This window comes from Triturus cristatus, chromosome 9 (assembly GCF_964204655.1).
Source record: "Triturus cristatus chromosome 9, aTriCri1.1, whole genome shotgun sequence".
Classification (NCBI taxonomy): domain Eukaryota; kingdom Metazoa; phylum Chordata; class Amphibia; order Caudata; family Salamandridae; genus Triturus; species Triturus cristatus.
Genome location: NC_140592.1, coordinates 418492162 through 418518022, shown reverse-complemented (window position 1 = coordinate 418518022; position 25861 = coordinate 418492162). Strand labels below are relative to the sequence as shown.

The 25861-nt window shown below is 53.4% G+C and overlaps 1 protein-coding gene across 1 annotated transcript in view; it reads right to left on the bottom strand.

Annotated features, from left to right (window-relative positions):
- The window catches only part of LOC146798079 (cytochrome P450 2G1-like), a 1093105-nt gene that overhangs the window by 851513 nt on the left and 215731 nt on the right, over window positions 1-25861 (bottom strand). The window contains exons 2-3 of the mRNA XM_085625292.1: window positions 22398-22560; window positions 21071-21220 (exon numbers count right to left, since the gene is read on the bottom strand). Of these exons, the coding sequence (XP_085481418.1) occupies window positions 21071-21220; window positions 22398-22560 (313 nt within the window). The remainder of the gene's footprint in view (window positions 1-21070; window positions 21221-22397; window positions 22561-25861) is intronic.

Sequence of the window (25861 nt, the reverse complement as noted above, 5' to 3'; positions counted from 1 at the left end):
TCCACACACACAACCACACACACACACAACCACACATAACCACACACAACCACACACACACAACCACACACACACACACACACCACACACACACAACCACACAACAACAACAACACACACAACCACACCCACACACAACCATACAGACACACAATCACACACAACCGCACACACACCACACAACCAGACCTACAACCAAATACACACAACCACAACCACACACACACAACCACACATAACCACACACATATAACCACACACACAACCACACACAACCACAAACTCACACACAACCACACAATCACATCACAACAACAACCACACAACCACAAACACACACACAACCACACCCACACACACAACCATACACACACACAACTACACACAACCACCCACACAACCACATAACCAAACCCACAACCACACACAACCACACACACACAATCACAAAAAAGCATGCACACAACCACACACACAACCACACACAACCACACACACTCAACCACACACACAACCACACACACACAACCAAACACAACCACACACCAACCACACACACAACCACAACTACACACACAACCACACACAACCACACCAACACACATAGATAACCAAACACACACACACAACCACACACAAAACCAAACTCAACCGCACAGACACAACCACACACACAACCACATATACACAACCACACACACAACCACAACTACACCCACACAACCACACACCCACAACCACAACCACACACACAACTACACACACAACCACACACACACAACTATACACATACAACCACACACAACCACACACATAACCACACATACAACCAAACACAACCACACACACACAACCACACACACAACCACACACACAACCAAACCCACACACACAACCACACCCATAACCTCACACATACAACCATACACACAACCACACACAACCATACACATAACCACAACCACACACATACAACCATACACACAACCACACACAACCATACACACAACCACAACCGTACACACAACTACACATACATAACCACACCCAACTGCACACACAACCACACACACACAACCACACACACACACAACCACACACATACAAAACCACACACACACAACCACACACACACAACCACACAACCACACACACACGTAACCACATACACACACCACACACACACACCACACACACAACCACACATACAACCACACACACACAGCCACACACACAACCACACACAACCACACACACAGACCCACACTCAACCCCACACCCAACCACACACACAACCACAACCACACAATCACACACAACCACACACCCACAATTACATACAACCACACACACAACCAAACACACAACCACACACACAACCACAACTACACACACAACCACACACAACCACACCCACACAACCACACCCCCACACACACACACAACTATACGCACACACCCACAACCACACATCCACAACCACATATACAACCACACACACAGCCACACACACAGCCACACAAAACCACACACACACACACAACCACACACACAACCACACAGACAACCACACACACAACCACACACACACAACCAAACACAACCACACCCAACCACAACTACAATTACTCCAACACACACACAAAACCACACACACACACAACCACACACACACACAACCACACACACAACCACACTCACAACCACACAACCAAACACAACCACACACACACAACCACAATCACACACACAACCACACACACACAACCACACACACAACCACAAAAACACACAACCACAACCACACCCACATATGCACAACCACACCAATACAACCAAACACAAACACACACAACCACACATACAACCACAACCATACACACAACTACACACACAACCACACACAACTGCACACACAACCACACACAACCACAACCACACACACACATAACCACACACAACCACACACATACAACCACACACACACACAACCACACACACACATAACCACACACACATAACCACAAACAACCATACATACAACCACACACACACATAACCACACACACCACACACACACAACCACACACACAACCACACACAACCACACACACAACCACACACCCAACCCCACACACAACCACACACACAACCACATCCACACAACCACACACACAACCACACACACAACCACCCACCCTCAACCACAACCACATACAACCACACACACACAACCACATACAACCACACACACACACCCACACACACAACCACACAACCACACACACAACCACAACTACGCACACAACCACACACAACCACAACCACACACACAAATACACCCACACATTCACACACACACACACACAACTACACCCACACACCCACAACCACACACCCACAATCACATACACAACCACACACACAACCACATACACAGCCACACACACAACCACACACAACCATACACAAACACACACAACCACACACACAACCACACACACAACCACACCCGCAACCACACACACAACCACACATAACCACATTGTGGGAGCCGGCCTCGTGGCGTGGTCCTGTTCCCCCTCGCTAAGCCGCACGAGGTCCCATGCACCTCGGGGCTCCTCCATTTTGGATTATACGTCACTCCACGTGACCACCTGCGTGACTCCGCTTCACCCGGCCTCTGTCCCAGCGAGGCCCGACATCGAGGCGCCAACCCCTGGCCCGGGGGATACCACGTGAACCCTTCCCACTCCCGGCGGAGGGCAGTATCGATGGGACCCCCAACCGTCCTTCCACACCTAGGTGCGATCACCCCGCAGCTCTCTGGGGCCTGGCGCCTCTCCTGCTGGGCGTCTGGCCGCTCCCTACCCGGCCTCTCCGCCCCCTCCGGGCGCAAGGGTCCGGACATCAAAGGGCTCCAGTCCTATATCTGGGGCGACCCGACAACAGGACAACAGTTGTATCCCGGAGTCAAGAGCCCTGCTGATCGGATCGCGGCTGACCCTACGGAAGAAGACTCATCCTGAACCCACACTCTGAGCCCTGCTGACGACGTCGCGGCTCCCCCATGCTTGAAGACCTTCATGAACCTTTGGGGCCCTGCTGACGCTGTCGCGGCCTGACCTTGTTGAACCTTACTACCAGAGCCCAGCTGACCTCGTCGCGGCTCGACCGAAGCGGACCTACCACCGGAGCCCTGCTGACTGTGTCGCGGCTCGACCCAAGCGGAACTACCACCCGAGACCTGCAGACGCCGTCGCGGCTCCCCACGTCCGAGCTACTTTGAGGCCAGCACGCAAGGTCTGGCGCAGAGCCTCCCCGTACCTGGCTGGTACTGAGACTGACCAGCTACCCTATCCCCCTAAAGACATTGAGACTCTTTTTGGATCACTCGACCCCACTGTAAATATTGAATGTGCTACCGTTGATAAAGAACCAAGATAAGCAACTGATACAGAGTCCTGTGTGGTGGTGTTACTGGGCCTAGTATGATCTCAGGAGAAGGACCTCTCCTCGGAGGCTTCTCAGCGGCGCTCGGCTATAACTTTGCGGAAGGAAGGTGGCCGGAGCAGTCCTCCCGACTCCCCGGTGGTCCTCCCTCCAACATTTGGTGGCCAGCGACGGGATCCGAGCCAGACGCAATCGTACAAGCAAGTAACGCAACCACTACCTAACCAGACGGAAAGAAGGGAACCATGAACGACCAAGAAGCAACCATCGCCACAACCTTCCAACTGGAAAAGCTGGAAGAATACACCCACAAAGAACTGAAACAATTCTGCAAGGACAAAGGGATCCCAACCACAGGATTGGGCACCAAGGAAGAAATGCAGAAAGCCCTGAAAACCTGGTCAGAATCCGAGACCACTCAACCCCGAGCCGAAGGAACCGCGGCCCGGGGCGGAAACCGGCCACCGACCATAACCCCGACAGATGGGGGACGAAGCACCCTGGAAGCCGGCCTGTCCCACGAGGAGATGCAAGAACGGGAGAGTGCCCGGACACACGAAATGGACATCGCCCGACTCCGGCTGGACGGTTGTGAGACCGGCCTCGTGGCGTGGGCCCTCCCGACCAGCAAGTTACCCTACAACCACGCTGAACCTCGTGGACACGGCCCTCCGGCTTCCGTGGGCCAACATCCCGAGGGCCGACCAGATCCCCAACACGCATGCCCGGCCGAGGGAGAACGAACCCCCCCCCAAACCAGACCGAGAGGCGCCGACCCTGTCACACCTCTGGTCTCTCCCCCGAGGGAGGTTTCGATCGACCACCAGGCCCCCGGTGAGCGGGCGCCTCGCCTGCTGGGTGTCTGGAGTCCCTCCCAGACCCACCTGAACAGATCAAAGGGCCGAGCGACAGGAAACCCCAACACCCCACCCCCCAGGCACCAGACCCCTCTCCGCGAGGACTCCGGACTTCAAAGAGGAGGGGGAGTATAACAAGGGGTGCGGAAGGGACGGGAGCAGAGAAGACCTGGACTGACGAGAGCCTGCTGACCTGGTCGCGGCTCGATCGCTCACCGAACAGAAGAACGCTACCCGAACTCTGAACCACCTGAGCCCTGCGGACGCTGTCGTGGCTCCCCGAACTCTGAACCATCTGAGCCCTGCTGACGCTGTCGCGGCTCCCCGAACTCTGAACCATCTGAGCCCTGCTGACGCCGTCACGGCTCCCCGAACTCTGAACCATCTGAGCCCTGCTGACGCTGTCGCGGCTCCCCGAACTCTGAACCATCTGAGCCCTGCTGACGCCGTCGCTGCTCCCCGAATTCTGAACCATCTGAGCCATGCTGACGCCGTCGCGGCTCCCCGAATTCTGAACCATCTGAGCCGAGCTGACGCCGTCGCGGCTCCCTGAACTACGACCCTCTGGTGCCTGCTGAGTTACTCGCGGCCTGCTCCTCCAAGAGAATTGGCAGAGATTGCCGAGAGAAGCAACATACCCTCAGCTCGAGGAAAGAGAGCTGTGCGCCGGATACCTCGCAGAGACACTGATTCAAAGACTGTCCCGCTACCCTTTCCCTCCTCACGAGATCGCTGCCACTTGTGGCATTAATTCTGCACCTGCCTGCCGGATCATAAAGATCCCTGACAACTACCGATAAAAGCATATTGTCTTATAACGAATTACTGTGTGGTGTCCCTCTATCCGAAGAGAGAGTAAGCGCAGCGTGTGCGATCCTAGGTACGAGACCCTTCCAGGAAGGGCCTCCCTGCTCTTGCTCGGCCTAACTCTGGGTAAGGTGGGCCTCCGGGTGGTCGGGAACGCATTCCGCAGCCCCCCCGGGTAACGCCTTCCAACATTTGGTGGCAGGCGACGGGATCCGAGCCAACACCTAGAGATCGTGCAGTAGACGGCTTACGCACTACCAAGAACAAATGGAAGGAGAAACTTCCCTAGGTGCCGCAGGCACCAACCCGAGCACGGCATTTCAAAAGGACATCTTATACGCACCGAGAACTGAAACAATTTTGCAAAGACTTTGGAATCGCTACCACCGGACTAAGCACGAAAGAGGACTTCCAGGGGGCATTAAAAACCTGGATCGAGGCGGGAACTCCCCGGACACAAACAGACGGAGAGCCTCCCAACGAACCACGAAGCACCCCGGGGAGGAACGGCGCCCCCGAGGGGGGCCTATCCCCAGAGGAACTAGCGGATCGAGAAAGAGGTCGCAACCACAAACTAGAACTAGCAAAATTAAAAATCGAAGGAGAGCTAAAACTGGCTGAAAAAAAACTGGCGGTGGAACAGTTACGCCTACAAGGAGAACTAGAGGAAAAGAAACAACAGAGAGAACACGAAGAAAGAAAACTCCAACTAGAGTACGAACGTAGCCTAAAAGAAATCGAGCTCAAGGCTAAGAAGGCGGAGGCCCGACCCTCGGAAACCCAACCCATCTCCTCCACCGTGGAACCAAAGGTCCACATGCCCAAAGATGTGGTGAAAGAATACTATAAGAACGACGACATTCAGCAATGGTTCAAGGCCTACGAAGTCGCCATGACCTCCCACTGAGTCCCGCAGAAAGACTGGAAGGCTGGGCTGTGGGGCCGGTTCCTGAGCGAGGGGAGAGATACCCTGCTGGACCTGCCCTCCACGGTGATGAACTCCTACAGTCACATGAAAGAGGCCCTGGTAGCCAGATATGGGCTCACCCCTGAAATGTACTGGCAACAGTTTAGAGACTGCAAAAAGATACCCGGTACCCCCTGGGTGGAGTACGTGAACTTTTACAGCCGGGCCTTGGACGGATGGATCAAGGGCAGCAAGGTCTACACCTTTGAGGAGCTGTTCGACCTAATCGCATGGGAACACTTGTCCGCTAATTGCTTCGTAGAGCTGCGCCAGCACCTCCTGGACAGCAAACTCACAGACCCTCGAAAACTGGCCGTCGAGGCTGACCGGTGGGTGAACACCCGGGCCTCCCGGGGCCCCGTGGGAGACTACGGTTGCCACAGTCAGGGAACCCCCGCCAGAGGGGCGGAGGGAATCAAGGCCGGCAAAGGGAGCTCCCGGGGGGATCCCCGCTCAGCCCTCCCAGAGGACAATCTCCACCCTTTCCAGCTCCACCTCCGGCCAGCACCGGGCCACCAGGGAGGCCGGGGCCCCGAGTGAGGATCACCTGTTTCCGCTGCCAACAGACCGGACACTATGCCAGCGACCCTCAATGTCCCCTGTACCAGCGGACCGCCACAACAACCCCGCCGGCTCGACAGATGGCCTCCGTAGCCCTGGGGGAAGAGATGGAAGACTCCGAAGAATAGGAACCAGCCGCCATGGCCTTGGTCTCCCTAGGGGACCGGGAGATGGTCCCCGGAACGTCCCTGCCCGCCAACACGAAGAAGTACCAACAGCAGGTAACGGTCAACGGTCACCGCATCGAGGGCCTCCGGGACACGGGGGCGAGTGTCACAGCGGTTCATTGTCACCTGATCTCCGAAGATCAGATCCTGCCTGGCGCCTTTTGCCCCGTCATATCATCAGACAATTCCGAGAGCCTCTGCCGGATGGCCCTAGTCCCCTTCGAATGGGGGGGAGTCACCGGCAAGTTAAAGGTGGCGGTCCGAACCTCCCAGCCCGTAGACTGCCTCCTGGGCAACGACCTTGAGATCTCCCCGTGGGGACAAGTGGAACGAAGAGCCCACCTCGAGATGATGGGCCTACCCGAGTGGGTATGCGCCACCACGCGCTCGATGACTCTTAGGGCGCCTTCCTCCGAGGGGGGAGAGGCCATGCCGCTAAGCACCGCCACCATCCCCGAGATCCAGAATACACCACCAGAGGCCAACGACCCCCTTCTGGACGAACCGACTGCTCCCGACGAAGGGTCAGTGCCTTCCGACCCCGAAACCCTGACCAAACTCGGGGACTTGCCAGAACTGGCCCAGTGGCCCTGCGAAGAGGGCCCCTCCAGTGAAGAGTTCTGCCAAGAACAATCCACCTGCCCGTCCCTCATTGGACCCCGACAACAGGCCGAGGCCCAAGCAGCAGGCGACCGGACTGGCACCCACTGGGTATACTGGGAGAACGGCCTCCTGTACAGCGAACAGAAGTCAGCCGAGTTGGGATCGGCCCGAGTACTAGTGGTACCCCTACGCTTCCGAAGTCTCCTCCTGGGCCTGGCCCATGATGTACCCCTGGCCGGACACTTAGGCCAAGATAAGACCTACCAACGACTCGTCACCCACTTCTATTGGCCCAAGATGCGAGCAAATGTGGAGGCCCACTGCAAGTCCTGCCCCACGTGCCAGGCCAGCGGAAAGAGTGGGGGCAAGCGCAAGGCTCCGCTACAACCCTTCCCCGTCGTCAGTACCCCTTTTGAGCGGGTAGGAATCGACATTGTGGGACCGCTGGACCCCAAGACCGCCCAGAGTCACCGGTTCATCCTCGTCCTGGTGGATCATGCCACCCGTTACCCCGAAGCCATCCCTCTTCACACCGTGACGGCCCCCGTAGTAGGCCGGGCCTTGATGGGGATCTTCTCCCGCATGGGGTTCCCCCGCGAAGTCGTGAGTGACCGGGGTACGAACTTTATCTCCCGATATATGAAGTCCCTCTGGCAGCAGTGCGGAGTATCGTACAAATTCACCACCCCGTACCACCCCCAAGGAAACGGCCTAGTCGAGCGCTTTAACAAAACACTGAAAGGAATGATCATGGGCCAAGAGGAACTCCTACGCTGGAGGTGGGACGTCCTCCTCCCATGCCTCCTGTTCGCCTACCGGGAGGTTCCCCAAAAATCCCTGGGATTCAGCCCATTCGAACTACTATATGGACACTCCGTCCGGGGACCCCTGAGCCTGGTCAAGGAGGGGTGGGAAACAACCCCCCGGGGGACCCCTCCGGATGTGTTCCGATGCATCTTGGCGCTCTGCAACCAGACCCGGAAATTCAGAGAACTCGCAGAAGCGAACCTCGAGGCTAGTCAGGGAGAAATGAAGCGCTGGTATGACCAGAATGCTACGCTGGTCGAGTTTCAGCCGGGCCAACAAGTCTGGGTCATGGCCCCGGTGAGACCCTGCGCCCTCCAAGATAAATGGACTGGACCCTTCAAGGTGGTCGAGCGGAAGAGCCAGGTCACCTATCTCGTCGATGTGCAGTCCCCACGAAACCCCCTCTGGGTTCTCCACGTGAACCGCCTCAAACCTCACTTTGTACGGACCGAATTGAGTTTACTCCTGGCCACCGACGATGGGGCCGAAGAAGACACCGAGCCCCTTCCAGACCCCCTGGGGGCGAAAGAGACCGATGGGTCCATGGAGGGAGTGAGACTGTCAACCGACACCCCACAGCCCAACAGGCCGACGACTGCCGCCAGCTACTAGGGCAGTTCGCGGACCTCTTCTCCCTGGCCCCTGGGGTCACCAACTGGTGTGTCCACGACGTGAACACCGGCGACAGCCCGCCAGTGAGACATCGGGCCTAACGGGTCCCTGATCGGGTCTGAACCTGCATCCAGACAGAGGTGGTGAAGATGCTAGACCTCGGGGTGATTGAACCCTCCGACAGCCCCTGGGCCATCCCGGTAGTCCTGGTTCCGAAAGCGACTACCCCAGGTGTTGCTCCCGAGCTGAGGTTTTGCGCGGACTACCGAGGACTCAATGCGGTCACCCGAGCGGACGCTCACCCTATCCCCCGTACCGACAAGCTCATTGACCGCCTTGGGGCCGCTCGCTACCTCAGCACCTTCAACCTTACTAGTGGATACTGGCAGATTGCCCTCACCGAGGGAGCCAAGGAGCGGTCCGCCTTCTCCACCCCGGATGGGCACTACCGCTTTAGGGTGATGCCGTTTGGAATGAAGAATGCCCCGGCCACCTTCCAGCGGCTGGTGAACAGGGTCCTGTCCGGACTAGAGGGGTTCAGCGCAGCATACCTCGACGACATAGCGGTCTTCAGCTCCCAAGGGACCGAGCACCTCCGTCAGGTCCTGCTGGCTCTGCGCCGGGCCGGCCTCACCATCAAGGCCAGCAAATGTCAAATTGGGCACGGCTCCGTAACCTATCTGGGGCACCAGGTGGGAAGTGGGCAGGTCGCCCCCCTCCAGCCGAAGATCAACGCCATCTTGTCCTGGGAACCCCCCGCAACCCAAACGGAAGTCCAGGCCTTCCTGGGCCTCACCGGCTACTACCGAAGGTTTATTAAGAACTATGGCAGCATTGCAGGCCCCCTCACAGAACTAACCTCCAAAAAACACCCCACGAAAGTACACTGGACTCCCTCCTGCCAGAAGGCGTTCGACACCCTAAAGGCCGCCATGTGCGCGGCTCCAGTGCTCAAAGCACCCGACTACGCCCAGGAGTTTGTGGTCCAGATGGACGCCTCGGAACACGGCATCGGGGCAGTCCTCTCCCATTTCGACGACAAAGGCATAGATCGGCCCATAGCCTTCATCAGCCGAAGGTTGCTGCCCCGGGAACAGCGGTGGAGCACCATTGAGAGAGAGACCTTCGCAGTAGTCTGGGCCCTCAAAAAGCTACGGCCCTACCTGTTCGGAACACACTTCCGAGTACAAACGGATCACCGCCCCTTGCGGTGGCTGATGCAGATGCGAGGAGAAAACCCCAAGTTGCTACGCTGGTCCATCTCCCTCCAAGGGATGGATTTCACGGTGGAACATCGCCCCGGGACGGACCACGCCAACGCGAATGGCCTGTCCCGATTCTTCCTCTTCAGCGAGGAGAACCCCCAAGTGGATGGGTAGTTCTCCCCGCCTTTCAGCTGGGGGGGGCACGTGTGAGACCGGCCTCGTGGCGTGGGCCCTCCCGACCAGCAAGTTACCCTACAACCACGCCGAACCTCGTGGACACAGCCTTCCGGCTCCCGTGGGCCAACATCCCGAGGGCCGACCAGATCCCCAACACGCATGCCCGGCCGAGGGAGAATGAAACCCCCCCCCAAACCATACCGAGAGGTGCCGACCCTGTCACACCTCTGGTCTCTCCCTCGAGGGAGGTTTTGATCGACCACCAGGCCCCCGGTGAGCGGGCGCCTCACCTGCTGGGTGTCTGGAGTCCCTCCCAGAGCCACCTGAACAGATCAAAGGGCCGAGCGACAGGAAACCCCGTCACACCGCCCCCCAGGCACCAGACCCCTCTCCGCGAGGACTCCGGACTTCAAAGAGGAGGGGGAGTATAACAAGGGGTGCTGAAGGGACGGGAGCAGAGAAGACCTGGACTGACGAGAGCCTGCTGACCTGGTCACGGCTCGATCGCCCACCGAACAGAAGAACGCTACCCGAACTCTGAAGCACCTGAGCCCTGCGGACGCTGTCGCTGCTCCCCGAACTCTGAGCCATCTGAGCCCTGCTGATGCTGTCGCGGCTTCCCGAACTCTGAACCATCTGAGCCCTGCTGACGCCGTCACGGCTCCCCGAACTCTGAACCATCTGAGCCCTGCTGACGCTGTCGCGGCTCACCGAACTCTGAACCATCTGAGCCCTGCTGACGCCGTCGCGGCTCCCCGAATTCTGAACCATCTGAGCAATGCTGACGCCGTCGCGGCTCCCCGAATTCTGAACCATCTGAGCCGAGCTGACGCCGTCGCGGCTCCCTGAACTACGACCCTCCGGTGCCTGCTGAGTTACTCGCGGCCTGCTCCTCCAAGAGAATCGGCAGAGATTGCCGAGAGAAGCAACATCCCCTCAGCTCGAGGAAAGAGAGCTGTGCGCCGGATACCTCGCAGAGACACTGATTCAAAGACTGTCCCGCTACCCTTTCCCTCCTCACGAGATCGCTGCCGCTTGTGGCATTAATTCTGCACCTGCCTGCCGGATCATAAAGATCCCTGACAACTACCGATAAAAGCATATTGTCTTATAACGAATTACTGTGTGGTGTCCCTCTATCCGAAGAGAGAGTAAGCGCAGCGTGTGCGATCCTAGGTACGAGACCCTTCCAGGAAGGGCCTCCCTGCTCTTGCTCGGCCTAACTCTGGGTAAGGTGGGCCTCCGGGTGGTCGGGAACGCATTCCGCAGCCCCCCCGGGTAACGCCTTCCAACATTTGGTGGCAGGCGACGGGATCCGAGCCAACACCTAGAGATCGTGCAGTAGACGGCTTACGCACTACCAAGAACAAATGGAAGGAGAAACTTCCCTAGGTGCCGCAGGCACCAACCCGAGCACGGCATTTCAAAAGGACCAGTTAGAATCTTATACGCACCGAGAACTGAAACAATTTTGCAAAGACTTTGGAATCGCTACCACCGGACTAAGCACGAAAGAGGACTTCCAGGGGGCATTAAAAACCTGGATCGAGGCGGGAACTCCCCGGACACAAACAGACGGAGAGCCTCCCAACGAACCACGAAGCACCCCGGGGAGGAACGGCGCCCCCGAGGGGGGCCTATCCCCAGAGGAACTAGCGGATCGAGAAAGAGGTCGCAACCACAAACTAGAACTAGCAAAATTAAAAATCGAAGGAGAGCTAAAACTGGCTGAAAAAAAACTGGCGGTGGAACAGTTACGCCTACAAGGAGAACTAGAGGAAAAGAAACAACAGAGAGAACACGAAGAAAGAAAACTCCAACTAGAGCACGAACGTAGCCTAAAAGAAATCGAGCTCAAGGCTAAGAAGGCGGAGGCCCGACCCTCGGAAACCCAACCCATCTCCTCCACCGTGGAACCAAAGGTCCACATGCCCAAAGATGTGGTGAAAGAATACTATAAGAACGACGACATTCAGCAATGGTTCAAGGCCTACGAAGTCGCCATGACCTCCCACTGAGTCCCGCAGAAAGACTGGAAGGCTGGGCTGTGGGGCCGGTTCCTGAGCGAGGGGAGAGATACCCTGCTGGACCTGCCCTCCACGGTGATGAACTCCTACAGTCACATGAAAGAGGCCCTGGTAGCCAGATATGGGCTCACCCCTGAAATGTACTGGCAACAGTTTAGAGACTGCAAAAAGATACCCGGTACCACCTGGGTGGAGTACGTGAACTTTTACAGCCGGGCCTTGGACGGATGGATCAAGGGCAGCAAGGTCTACACCTTTGAGGAGCTGTTCGACCTAATCGCATGGGAACACTTGTCCGCTAATTGCTTCGTAGAGCTGCGCAGGCACCTCCTGGACAGCAAACTCACAGACCCTCGAAAACTGGCCGTCGAGGCTGACCGGTGGGTGAACACCCGGGCCTCCCGGGGCCCCGTGGGAGACTACGGTTGCCACAGTCAGGGAACCCCCGCCAGAGGGGCGGAGGGAATCAAGGCCGGCAAAGGGAGCTCCCGGGGGGATCCCCGCTCAGCCCTCCCAGAGGACAATCTCCACCCTTTCCAGCTCCACCTCCGGCCAGCACCGGGCCACCAGGGAGGCCGGGGCCCCGAGTGAGGATCACCTGTTTCCGCTGCCAACAGACCGGACACTATGCCAGCGACCCTCAATGTCCCCTGTACCAGCGGACCGCCACAACAACCCCGCCGCCTCGACAGATGGCCTCCGTAGCCCTGGGGGAAGAGATGGAAGACTCCGAAGAATGGGAACCAGCCGCCATGGCCTTGGTCTCCCTAGGGGACCGAGAGATGGTCCCCGGAACGTCCCTGCCCGCCAACACGAAGAAGTACCAACAGCAGGTAACGGTCAACGGTCACCGCATCGAGGGCCTCCGGGACACGGGGGCGAGAGTCACGGCGGTTCATTGTCACCTGATCTCCGAAGATCAGATCCTGCCTGGCGCCTTTTGCCCCGTCATATCATCAGACAATTCCGAGAGCCTCTGCCGGATGGCCCTAGTCCCCTTCGAATGGGGGGGAGTCACCGGCAAGTTAAAGGTGGCGGTCCGAACCTCCCAGCCCGTAGACTGCCTCCTGGGCAACGACCTTGAGATCTCCCCGTGGGGACAAGTGGAACGAAGAGCCCACCTCGAGATGATGGGCCTACCCGAGTGGGTATGCGCCACCACGCGCTCGATGACTCTCAGGGCGCCTTCCTCCGAGGGGGGAGAGGCCATGCCGCTAAGCACCGCCACCATCCCCGAGATCCAGAATACACCACCAGAGGCCAACGACCCCCTTCTGGACGAACCGACTGCTCCCGACGAAGGGTCAGTGCCTTCCGACCCCGAAACCCTGACCAAACTCGGGGACTTGCCAGAACTGGCCCAGTGGCCCTGCGAAGAGGGCCCCTCCAGTGAAGAGTTCTGCCAAGAACAATCCACCTGCCCGTCCCTCATTGGACCCCGACAACAGGCCGAGGCCCAAGCAGCAGGCGACCGGACTGGCACCCACTGGGTATACTGGGAGAACGGCCTCCTGTACAGCGAACAGAAGTCAGCCGAGTTGGGATCGGCCCGAGTACTAGTGGTACCCCTACGCTTCCGAAGTCTCCTCCTGGGCCTGGCCCATCATGTACCCCTGGCCGGACACTTAGGCCAAGATAAGACCTACCAACGACTCGTCACCCACTTCTATTGGCCCAAGATGCGAGCAAATGTGGAGGCCCACTGCAAGTCCTGCCCCACGTGCCAGGCCAGCGGAAAGAGTGGGGGCAAGCGCAAGGCTCCGCTACAACCCTTCCCCGTCGTCAGTACCCCTTTTGAGCGGGTAGGAATCGACATTGTGGGACCGCTGGACCCCAAGACCGCCCAGAGTCACCGGTTCATCCTCGTCCTGGTGGATCATGCCACCCGTTACCCCGAAGCCATCCCTCTCCACACCGTGACGGCCCCCGTGGTAGGCCGGGCCTTGATGGGGATCTTCTCCCGCATGGGGTTCCCCCGCGAAATCGTGAGTGACCGGGGTACGAACTTTATCTCCCGATATATGAAGTCCCTCTGGCAGCAGTGCGGAATATCGTACAAATTCACCACCCCGTACCACCCCCAAGGAAACGGCCTAGTCGAGCGCTTTAACAAAACACTGAAAGGAATGATCATGGGCCAAGAGGAACTCCTACGCTGGAGGTGGGACGTCCTCCTCCCATGCCTCCTGTTCGCCTACCGGGAGGTTCCCCAAAAATCCCTGGGATTCAGCCCATTCGAACTACTATATGGACACTCCGTCCGGGGACCCCTGAGCCTGGTCAAGGAGGGGTGGGAAACAACCCCCCGGGGGACCCCTCCGGATGTGTTCCGATACATCTTGGCGCTCCGCAACCAGACCCGGAAATTCAGAGAACTCGCAGAAGCGAACCTCGAGGCTAGTCAGCGAAAAATGAAGCGCTGGTATGACCAGAATGCTACGCTGGTCGAGTTTCAGCCGGGCCAACAAGTCTGGGTCATGGCCCCGGTGAGACCCTGCGCCCTCCAAGATAAATGGACTGGACCCTTCAAGGTGGTCGAGCGGAAGAGCCAGGTCACCTATCTCGTCGATGTGCAGTCCCCACGAAACCCCCTCTGGGTTCTCCACGTGAACCGCCTCAAACCTCACTTTGTACGGACCGAATTGAGTTTACTCCTGGCCACCGACGATGGGGCCGAAGAAGACACCGAGCCCCTTCCAGACCCCCTGGGGGCGAAAGAGACCGATGGGTCCATGGAGGGAGTGAGACTGTCAACCGACACCCCACAGCCCAACAGGGCGACGACTGCCGCCAGCTACTAGGGCAGTTCGCGGACCTCTTCTCCCTGGCCCCTGGGGTCACCAACTGGTGTGTCCACGACGTGAACACCGGCGACAGCCCGCCAGTGAGACATCGGGCCTAACGGGTCCCTGATCGGGTCTGAACCTGCATCCAGACCGAGGTGGCGAAGATGCTAGACCTCGGGGTGATTGGACCCTCCGACAGCCCCTGGGCCAGCCCGGTAGTCCTGGTTCCGAAAGCGACTACCCCGGGTGTTGCCCCCGAGCTGAGGTTTTGCGCGGACTACCGAGGACTCAATGCGGTCACCCGAGCGGACGCTCACCCTATCCCCCGTACCGACGAGCTCATTGACCGCCTTGGGGCCGCTCGCTACCTCAGCACCTTCGACCTTACTAGTGGATACTGGCAGATTGCCCTCACCGAGGGAGCCAAGGAGCGGTCCGCCTTCTCCACCCCGGATGGGCACTACCGCTTTAGGGTGATGCCGTTTGGAATGAAGAATGCCCCGGCCACCTTCCAGCGGCTGGTGAACAGGGTCCTGTCCGGACTAGAGGGGTTCAGCGCAGCAAACCTCGACGACATAGCGGTCTTCAGCTCCCAAGGGACCGAGCACCTCCAGCACCTCCGTCAGGTCCTGCTGGCTCTGCGCCGGGCCGGCCTCACCATCAAAGCCAGCAAATGTCAAATTATGCACGGCTCCGTAACCTATCTGGGGCACCAGGTGGGAAGTGGGCAGGTCGCCCCCCTCCAGCCGAAGATCAACGCCATCTTGTCCTGGGAACCCCCCGCAACCCAAACGGAAGTCCAGGCCTTCCTGGGCCTCACCGGCTACTACCGAAGGTTTATTAAGAACTATGGCAGCATTGCAGGCCCCCTCACAGAACTAACCTCCAAAAAACACCCCACGAAAGTACACTGGACTCCCTCCTGCCAGAAGGCGTTCGACACCCTAAAGGCCGCCATGTGCGCGGCTCCAGTGCTCAAAGTACCCGACTACGCCCAGGAGTTTGTGGTCCAGATGGACGCCTCGGAACACGGCATCGGGGCAGTCCTCTCCCAGTTCGACGACAAAGGCATAGATCGGCCCATAGCCTTCATCAGCCGAAGGTTGCTGCCCCGGGAACAGCGGTGGAGCACCATTGAGAGAGAGACCTTCGCAGTAGTCTGGGCCCTCAAAAAGCTACGGCCCTACCTGTTCGGAACACACTTCCGAGTACAAACGGATCACCGCCCCTTGCGGTGGCTGATGCAGATGCGAGGAGAAAACCCCAAGTTGCTACGCTGGTCCATCTCCCTCCAAGGGATGGATTTCACGGTGGAACATCGCCCCGGGACGGACCACGCCAACGCGAATGGCCTGTCCCGATTCTTCCTCTTCAGCGAGGAGAACCCCCAAGTGGATGGGTAGTTCTCCCCGCCTTTCAGCTGGGGGGGGCACGTGTGAGACCGGCCTCGTGGCGTGGGCCCTCCCGACCAGCAAGTTACCCTACAACCACGCCAAACCTCGTGGACACAGCCTTCCGGCTCCCGTGGGCCAACATCCCGAGGGCCGACCAGATCCCCAACACGCATGCCCGGCCGAGGGAGAATGAAACCCCCCCCCAAACCATACCGAGAGGCGCCGACCCTGTCACACCTCTGGTCTCTCCCTCGAGGGAGGTTTTGATCAACCACCAAGCCCCCGGTGAGCGGGCGCCTCACCTGCTGGGTGTCTGGAGTCCCTCCCAGAGCCACCTGAACAGATCAAAGGGCCGAGCGACAGGAAACCCCGTCACACCGCCCCCCAGGCACCAGACCCCTCTCCGCGAGGACTCCGGACTTAAAAGAGGAGGGGGAGTATAACAAGGGGTGCTGAAGGGACGGGAGCAGAGAAGACCTGGACTGACGAGAGCCTGCTGACCTGGTCACGGCTCGATCGCCCACCGAACAGAAGAACGCTACCCGAACTCTGAACCACCTGAGCCCTGCGGACGCTGTCGCGGCTCCCCGAACTCTGAGCCATCTGAGCCCTGCTGACGCTGTCGCGGCTCCCCGCACTCTGAACCATCTGAGCCCTGCTGACGCCGTCGCGGCTCCCCGAATTCTGAACCATCTGAGCCCTGCTGACGCCGTCGCGGCTCCCTGAACTACGACCCTCCGGTGCCTGCTGAGTGACTCGCGGCCCGCTCCTCCAAGAGAATCTGCAGAGATTGCCGTGAGAAGCAACATCCCCTCAGCTCGAGGATTGAGAGCTGTGCGCCGGATACCTCGCAGAGACACTGATTCAAAGACTGTCCCGCTACCCTTTCCCTCCTCACGAGATCGCAGCCGCTTGTGGCATTAATTCTGCACTTGCCTGCCGGATCATAAAGATCCCTGACAACCACCGATAAAAGCATATTGTCTTACAACAAATTACTGTGTGGTGTCCCTCTATCCGAAGAGAGAGTAAGCGCAGCGTGTGCGATCCTAGGTACGAGACCCTTCCAGGAAGGGCCTCCCTGCTCTTGCTCGGCCTAACTCTGGGTAAGGTGGGCCTCCGGGTGGTCGGGAACGCATTCTGCAGCCTCCCCGGGGAACGCCTTCCAACAACACACAACCACACACACACACACACAACCACCCAACCACACACACACAACCACACAACCACACACACAACCACACACAACCACACACACACAATCATACGACCACACACATACCCTCACACATACCCTCACACACAACCACACCAAGCATTGGCATAGCCAATATGTCTCACCTTTGGGACCTTATAAGTGTTTAGCCACGCAACAGTTGATGTGGTTGCACCAAGGATATTGTGCTGCATAACTAAATACTTAGAAGGTCCCAAAAGCGAGACCTATTGGCTATGCCAATGCTTGTTTGGAAATGGCATTGCTTAATTTGTAAAACTAAAATGAGTGTCAGTGCCCAAATTTCTGCTCAGCAGTCTGTGGCCAGTGCTTTTAAATGTTTGCGTACCAAATACCGAGGCTGCATAGTCTACATAGACTTTAATCCTTCTCATGCCTCTCTAATCCACCAGCAGACTCTCCCTGCCCCTTTATCTCACTCATGCAAGTGCCTATTTACGCTGAGAAATTCTGTGGAGTTCCTTAAAAACTCAGCGAGATGCCACAGAGTTTCACCAACGGGAGATTAAAGGCACTCCATGCTGCACGCACTGAAATTTAGTCTGGATAGCTCATGAAAAATAAGCACAAATGGCAACACTCAGGGTGCTAGAGAATGCACCCATTCGACTTGATTTTGCTGTTGCTCAAATAGAAAATCTTCTAGAGAAGCAGCCCTCCAGAAATCTTCGCAGCAACTGGAAATCATGCTAGGGGAAGCCAAATCTTGCTTGCACCTGCTTGCTGGAGCCTTGTGTTCCCGTTGTCATTGCATTGCTTGAATGGGAAAAATTGTATTAAAGAGTAACATGGAGTTGCCAAATTCTTCCAATTCTGTGATAAATTGAAAATTCCGTGAGGACCTAGTTTTTAACCTTTCAGACAGGTTTTCCATCTTTCTCTTCCTATTCTTTTCCCTTTTGGTAAAAGTCTAATGCTGAAAAGTACGTTCGGATCCCCAAAGTTTAGTGCTGGTGGGTTCCAGTATCAACCACAAGCTCAATTATAGCACTAAGAAAGGGGAAAAGAAACAGTCTTAAATTACCTGCACTTACAAAGTCTCGAAATCAGGTGAGTTGACTGTTTTTTGAAAGTTAAATACCCATTTTCTCAACTTGACGCGCTAGAGGAAAAGCATGCATGGGCAGATATCACATCAGACAAGTAGGCATGCTTGGCAGCAGGTCATTGTGGGAGTAAATGAACGTGTTGAAATTGATAATATCAATGCCAATGCTGCTAATGATACACTCGCATGTATGACCAAAATTGCTTCACTGTTATCAAATTTGCGCTTCATGAACTTTCCAGCAACCCTGACTCAGAAATAACTGCTCAGACAGGCTCTGCAACCTAGGCGCACTATAACTGATTGAGAGGTCACAGGTGGGGTGGCACGTAGCCAGCAGACACATTTGTGAACAGAAAATTCAGGCCCTTTCCCCAGATAAGCATAGCAACACCAAAATAGTCCTGGAAAATTGGCACCAATAAAGCAGACATGGCCAGAGCGGTGCACCCATTCCCAAACACCCTATAGTCAGATGGCACATGCATTTAGGAACATACAATCAAGGTAAATTCATATTCGAGCAACAAACGTATTTTTGAAAGTATTCCCAAGTTGTTTTTAGTGATGAAGGAACGTGTATGCTGTAAATTTTTACGCAAAGGAGCAGGGTCATCCATATGAATGGAAGGGGCATATGATGGGGATATATGGACACGCTAAAAGAAGTAATTAATGACCCAATGTTTTGTCAAATATATGGATGCACATAGCACAGTTGGTCTGATACAGCAATAAAAATAATGCAAAGGGAGGGGAAATATATAGAAAAGAAAGGTTAGAGATGATTAATTGGAGATGTCTAGTGTTTTGATGGATATATTGTGCAAATGATATGCTTTAGCAGTGAATTAGGCAAACCATTGAAATGGAAGGCATAAGATATGGTTGGGAGAGGTTCTGTTGTACATATGAGGCCTCATTTATAGCATATGGCAGGCAGCGCAGCAAGGCACCTTGCTTTGCTGCGCAATGCCAAGGTGAAAGGGCAGGAATGAACCGCTTTTAAGCAATGTGGTGCATTCCCGTCATTTCTGCCTATTCTGGTGTCATTTTGGCAGCCTAGTGCCAATGTAGGCACCCTTGCACAAAGGTGCAAGGATGCCTCCATTACAGGTAGGATTGTTTTTGTGCAGGACTGGACACCTTTCTGCACAAAAACAATCCTACAAGGCATTTTCCTCTTTCTATGGAAAGGGGAAAAACAAGGAGAAATTATTCAATTTGTCCTCATTACGCCTCACCTCAGGAGGCGTACGGATTTGTCGCTTACCCACATTTACATGTTTATGTTAATTGGGGGCAGCGTCAAATTCCATGGGTATTGTGTAAGATAACCCACAACATTGTGCATGGAACGCCTCCCAGGGACAGAGTAAGGTGATGCAGAGATTTGCACAGTGTCACCTTCTGCATGATTTATAAGGCCACTCAAAGCCATGCAGGGTGGCTTTGCGTGGCTTCATAAATCTTTATGCGAGTCCTGCGTCATACACCTACCACTTTACATGGTGCAAATGTAATGCTGGATTAAACCCTGTGGAGGCCCCTAGGCAGTTGAAATATCTGACCTCCCTCGCAAATTATCTCCTAATACCCAATGCATGGGATTTTTTTACAAAGTGACAGCTGCCAGAAGATAAGCTTTTAAGAGACAAACTGTTATGTGAATCTGACCACTCTGGCTTATGTAATTTAAGTTCTTACATTAATACAGTATTTTCTCTATAGAGTTTTAATGTAACATTTTGTATCTTCGAGTTGATCAAAAAAATGCTATCTTTTGGAAGCAATATTCAAGAATGCTTGATTGTAATTTTTTTTAGGATCAAATCAATATTATTTTGATTTGTTTTTGAGGGCCTCTAAAAAGAGTGGGGCCATAGGCCGGTGCCTACTTTGCCTATTTGGTAATCCGGAACTGTACAAATGTGATGCAGGGTTCTCATAAATAAGCTCCACAGTGTGTACTGGGAAGCTCCTAGTGTTTGCTACACGGTATGTGGTCACGTTCCATATAGAATGAAGTTGGTTTGAATATTCATTGTGGGACGGGGTTGCACAGGAAGAAAGAAATTATATATTGTTCACTTTGGAGTTTCCATAAGTCTAGTGTTCTAAATGTGCTACAGGGTATGTGATCACAGAATGTAATCTGGATATTCAATGTTGACGAGTTATATTGTATCGAAATATTGTTCACTTTGGATATTTCATTAAAGCCATGGTTCATCTGTAAAAAGACTCTCACATATTAAAACCACACACTGATCAAGTAGAGTGAAATACATGCTGTCCACATGACAAAACTCTAAACAGCTGACAGAAATGCTGTTATGTAAAAAAAAAATTAGAAAACCTTTTGCTTTTCTAATCTCGTTCACTAAGATGTTGACCTCTTCTTGAATGATCCCCTCAATGCTTCTTTTTCCCATGCCATAATTCCTCATGGTCGAGAGAGAAAAACGCCGAATCTGTTTCCACTCCTCACCGTTGAGGACCCCAAGCCCTGTGATAAATAAAAATAACATTTATTGATTTGCTTCCATGACTTTTATCTCAAAACCACATTTTATACTCATGAGTACCACCAGCTACTGATTTAGCATACTCCCACGCACTGCATTGCTTTAAAGGGAAAGGGCAGGAATGCCCTGTATTTAACAACATCTGGTGCATTCCTGTCAATTCCTTGCGCTGGCGCACTTTGACTGCCTAGCTCCAATGCGGACACCTTTCCACCATGGTGCAAGGGTACCTGTGTCAAAAGCAGCATTGATTTTGTGCAGGAAGGAACACCTTCCTGCCCAAAGGCAATCCTGAGAGTCATTTTCCTCTATTGTGTGCTGCAGCAACACACATGGAAAAAGGAAAAAGCAATGAGAAATAAAGATATTTCTACTCGTATCACCTCCCCTGAGGAGGTGTAGCATTCTAACAAAATCCCTGTTATACCAGCATTGAGAAATGTGAGAATGCTTCAGAATTCATGAGTGGATTAATGGGATCCCCCTAGCTCCACCCATGGAAAGCCTCCGTGGGGCAGAGTAACATAATGCAGTGATTTGTGCTGCCGTGCGTTACTCCAGATTTATCAAGCCGTACGGGGTCATGCAAGTTGGCCTTGCATGGCTTGATGAATCTGACTTTAGTGTAGCTTTGCCCTTATGTCTGAGGCACTACTATCATAAATATGGGCCTCAGTGGCAACCACAATACGGCATTAAGCTTGATGGTAAATAATCAAGAAGGACATATGCATGAAAAAATAGACGTTTGCATCGTTAGTCACTGCAATGCAGGTGTAAAAAGGGATAAATCACTGATTCAATACATGCAATCTGGCTCCAGGAGTTGTTTTATGGTTCTTGTTCCAAACTATGGAAGGATTAAGAATCCACATATATTTTTTTCTTAGAGTTTTATATAGCGCGAACTAGACCCCAGACATCGGGTATCAGAGAGCTTTACATGAGCACCAGTTTCATTACAGATGGACACATTCATTTTTGTTAGGCACAGGGAGATGAAGTGATTTGCCCAGAATCACAGAATGTTAAGCGTCGTTGCCGAGACTCAAATCCGGCTCCCCAGCTTCGAGGTCGACCGTTCTAGCCATAAGGCTACATCCTATCCCATATTGGTTTTATATCGACTCCAATTTACCCTTTCTTTCAAGGGCTCACCATGGCCATGTAATATCTTTTCGAATGCCGGAATTGCTCCTCTTGCCATAAAGTCGTCTGCCTGGTCAATAAAAGCTTCTTTAATAACATCGTAGCTGCACAGAACCACCACAGGTCGCAGACCTATGTACACCGTGAACACAGGGCCATAGATATCACGCAGCTGCAAAAGAGAATATATGCCCTTAGAAAATGCCACTACATGTCCTTACATAAAACATGCCATTAAACTCAGGTAGCACAACAGAATCAGCATTTAAACTAAAACCTAGTCTGTCACGGTTGTCCGCTAGTGGTGAGATATCACGAGGGGACAAAATACGTGTTAAACTCATTGTATGTGTGAACATCCATGCCTTTCATTTCGAAAATGGTGTCAGGCGAGCATGACCACCTTCTCTTCTATGGCTCCTCTACTTTTCTACATACAACAAAGCGTCAAAACAGGCCCCATTGCTTCTACCTCTGTCGGATGTGTCCGCATGTTACTGAATTCTCTGTACTATGCTTTTTAGGTCTTGCCTGACCCAGCGCATGCGCTGGTCTGGCGAGACTTATTGAGAGGGCTCTAAACAGTGCTACCAGGCCAGCCTAGAGCTACAGGGCATGTGCGCAGGCGCGCGCGCCACTTTTACCGATTACTTTCACTTTAGCAGCCGACGGCCGCTTTGATGTGTGATCGCTATCGCGATCACTTTCACTTTTGCGGCCGCAGGGCCGCTTGGCATAGTCAATAGGTCTCGCTTTTGGGACCTTATAAGTGTTTAGTTATGCAACTGTTGCATGGCTACACACTTATAAGGTCCCAAAGGCGAGACCTATTGGCTATGCCAATGCTTGTTTCGTTTGGCCTAAAGACAGATTTAGCTAGCTTGTAAACCGCATGTTTTCAACAAAAAAAAATACTAAAATACAAACAAAATATATGTACTAGAGAGGCGTTTGGTAACCCTTTCCATCCCTTGGTCTGATCAAGTGTCTTTCATATTTTGCATCCACATTGTACAGCCGACAGCATGAGGGTCAGCCGGTGTCAACCATCACATCTCTTCACATTGGGTGATGCAATTTTGCTCTTGCACATGTGCTCATCCATCTAGAAAATAGTCTTCTTTAGCGCCAGGGCTTGTAGGCAAATCTCTGCTTTTTTTCTGTCTAAATTTCATGTTTTAAATCTATTTTTGCAATGTGTCGTTTTTCATGAAATGTTTTGAATATGAATTTGTTGCTCTCATCCTTTCCTCTCATAACCTGATATTTGTATTATCAACAATTAGCTGTAAAGAGCCTCTCGTTCAACACGTATTCACCTCATCTCAATTAGGAAAGTAATTCAGATTAGGTCCTTTCACAACTGGAAATATGAAGCTAAATGTCTTTCAGACCCAGGCATGCTCTTAGTCCAAAAGCATCCCTGGCAGAACAAATCCCTTTTAAATCAAACCCTATCCTTCATCATCTCCAGTCCCCCAAGACTATTTGTGGCAAATAGCTCTTTAAGACAAACAAGGCCAGTTTAGGATTTAGCTACCTGTTATAAGATTTACAGTGACGTCAAATATATATTTAATAATCATGTTCTTTTACTCTTTCCATAGGGTATTATTCCTATATTTTTTATAAATAATGCAATGGTTTGATTTGAACCAATCGATAGATTAAACGTTTTGGGTGTGCTGGGCCAGTCCTTATTTAACTATGAAAAAGATTTTATGTTTTGAATTTGTGTATCTAAGGAATATACTTTAACTTGTTGCCAGTCTCGACAGTGAGGGCATTGGTTTGAACTCCAATGCTGGAACGGCCTGTCAGCTGCCTAAGCAAGCGAGATGCACACTGCTAGGGAATGCGAGAAACTACCTTCTGTTTGTTGAATTGTTATACATTGGATTCTGCAATTCCTGTATCAACCCGATCTCTAATTTCTTTACAACACATAGGATTATGCAAGCTCTGTCTAAAAAGAATCTACTTTTTTTTAAAAATAATTAGTGACTTGTGACCCAGCCAGTCACTGCTTATGAAGAAATGACATCAGAACTCAACTGTGATAGCTTATTAAAGTTAAGTTCTGATATCACAATGCCTCCTGCCAGAGCGAGCAGGTGAGCAGAGAGGCTGGTCGGCCATGAAGATTAATTAAAGCAGCTGTTTAACCCCTCCCCTGCTCATGACGGAACCACTCCGTCATGAGCCACGGTCGCCGTGTGCTCATGACGGAGTGGTTCCGTCATGCTGCGGCCGTTGGCGGCCGTGCTGCCCACGCGGCGCTAATTCCCTGCCCGTGCGGGCGATTAGCGCAGTGGGCGGAGTCATGACGGAACCACTCCGTCATGAGCAGAGCTCAACCGTGGCTCATGATGGAGTGGTTCCGTCATGAGCACCGCGCCACCGCGCTGCCCCCAAACCCCCCCCCAGCGCTGCGGCGGAATTCCCACCGCAGCGAAAGGGTTAAAGAAAGAAAAATGAAACCTCGCTTTTCTTTCTTTTCTCTTTTTTTTGTAGCTTTACATTGAAAAGAAGGACAGAGATATTTATGGCAACATGTTTATTTTTTGCACTACTTGCCCAATTGTAGAAGAGTTGGAATCCTTCTGCAAGTGGTGGAGCGCAATTTAGACTCCATCCCTTACACGTCAACAGTGCACAATTTGTATTTAGATTTGACATTATCTCTACAGTGTGCCTTGATAATATTAACGTGTGAACACATGCATGCATTAATGAAATGTAACCACTTAGAAACTGAAGCTCTATAAATGTGTTTACTAATGTTCACTTGCATTTATACTTTAAGTCACATTTGCATATATTCTGAAAGTCATATTTGAAAGATGCATCATGTATGCTTTTACTAACTTAGGGGCAGCTTTACAAGAAAGTGACGCATCTGTACAAATGCGTCACTTTCCCTGCGCCACCTTTAGAAACCCTTGCGCCACCATAGATGCGCTGTATTTACAATACGGCGCACTATGGTGCAAGGATTGACAGATGCATCAGAAATTCTGACTCATCTGTTGGCTGAAAAGTCATGCATTGCTGGAGTCGTGTCGCAAGCACAGCGCAACTCCAGCAATGCGTGTTTTGGCCTATTCCCACTACACTACGCACTACTTACGCCTGCTTGAAGCAGGCGTAAGGTTTTGACGCAGTGGCGTCCTAAAAGTGGCGCAGTGAAATCTTGTAGATTTCACTGAGTCACTTTTATGAGGCCTTCCTGTGTGGGAACGCCCACCCTGCATACATTATACCTGACGCAGGTATAATGTGACGCAGGGCTTTACAACGGGACGCATCTCCCTAGATGCGTCACGTTGTAAATAGGTCACATTGTTTGCACCGCTTTTGGGTCAAAAAAGTGACGCAACTGCAGCGCAAAAGTCACGCAAGGGGCATGTAAATCTACCCCTTAGGGTTTGTTCTTAAGTTATATGTGCACAAGTATAACCATGTATTTGATG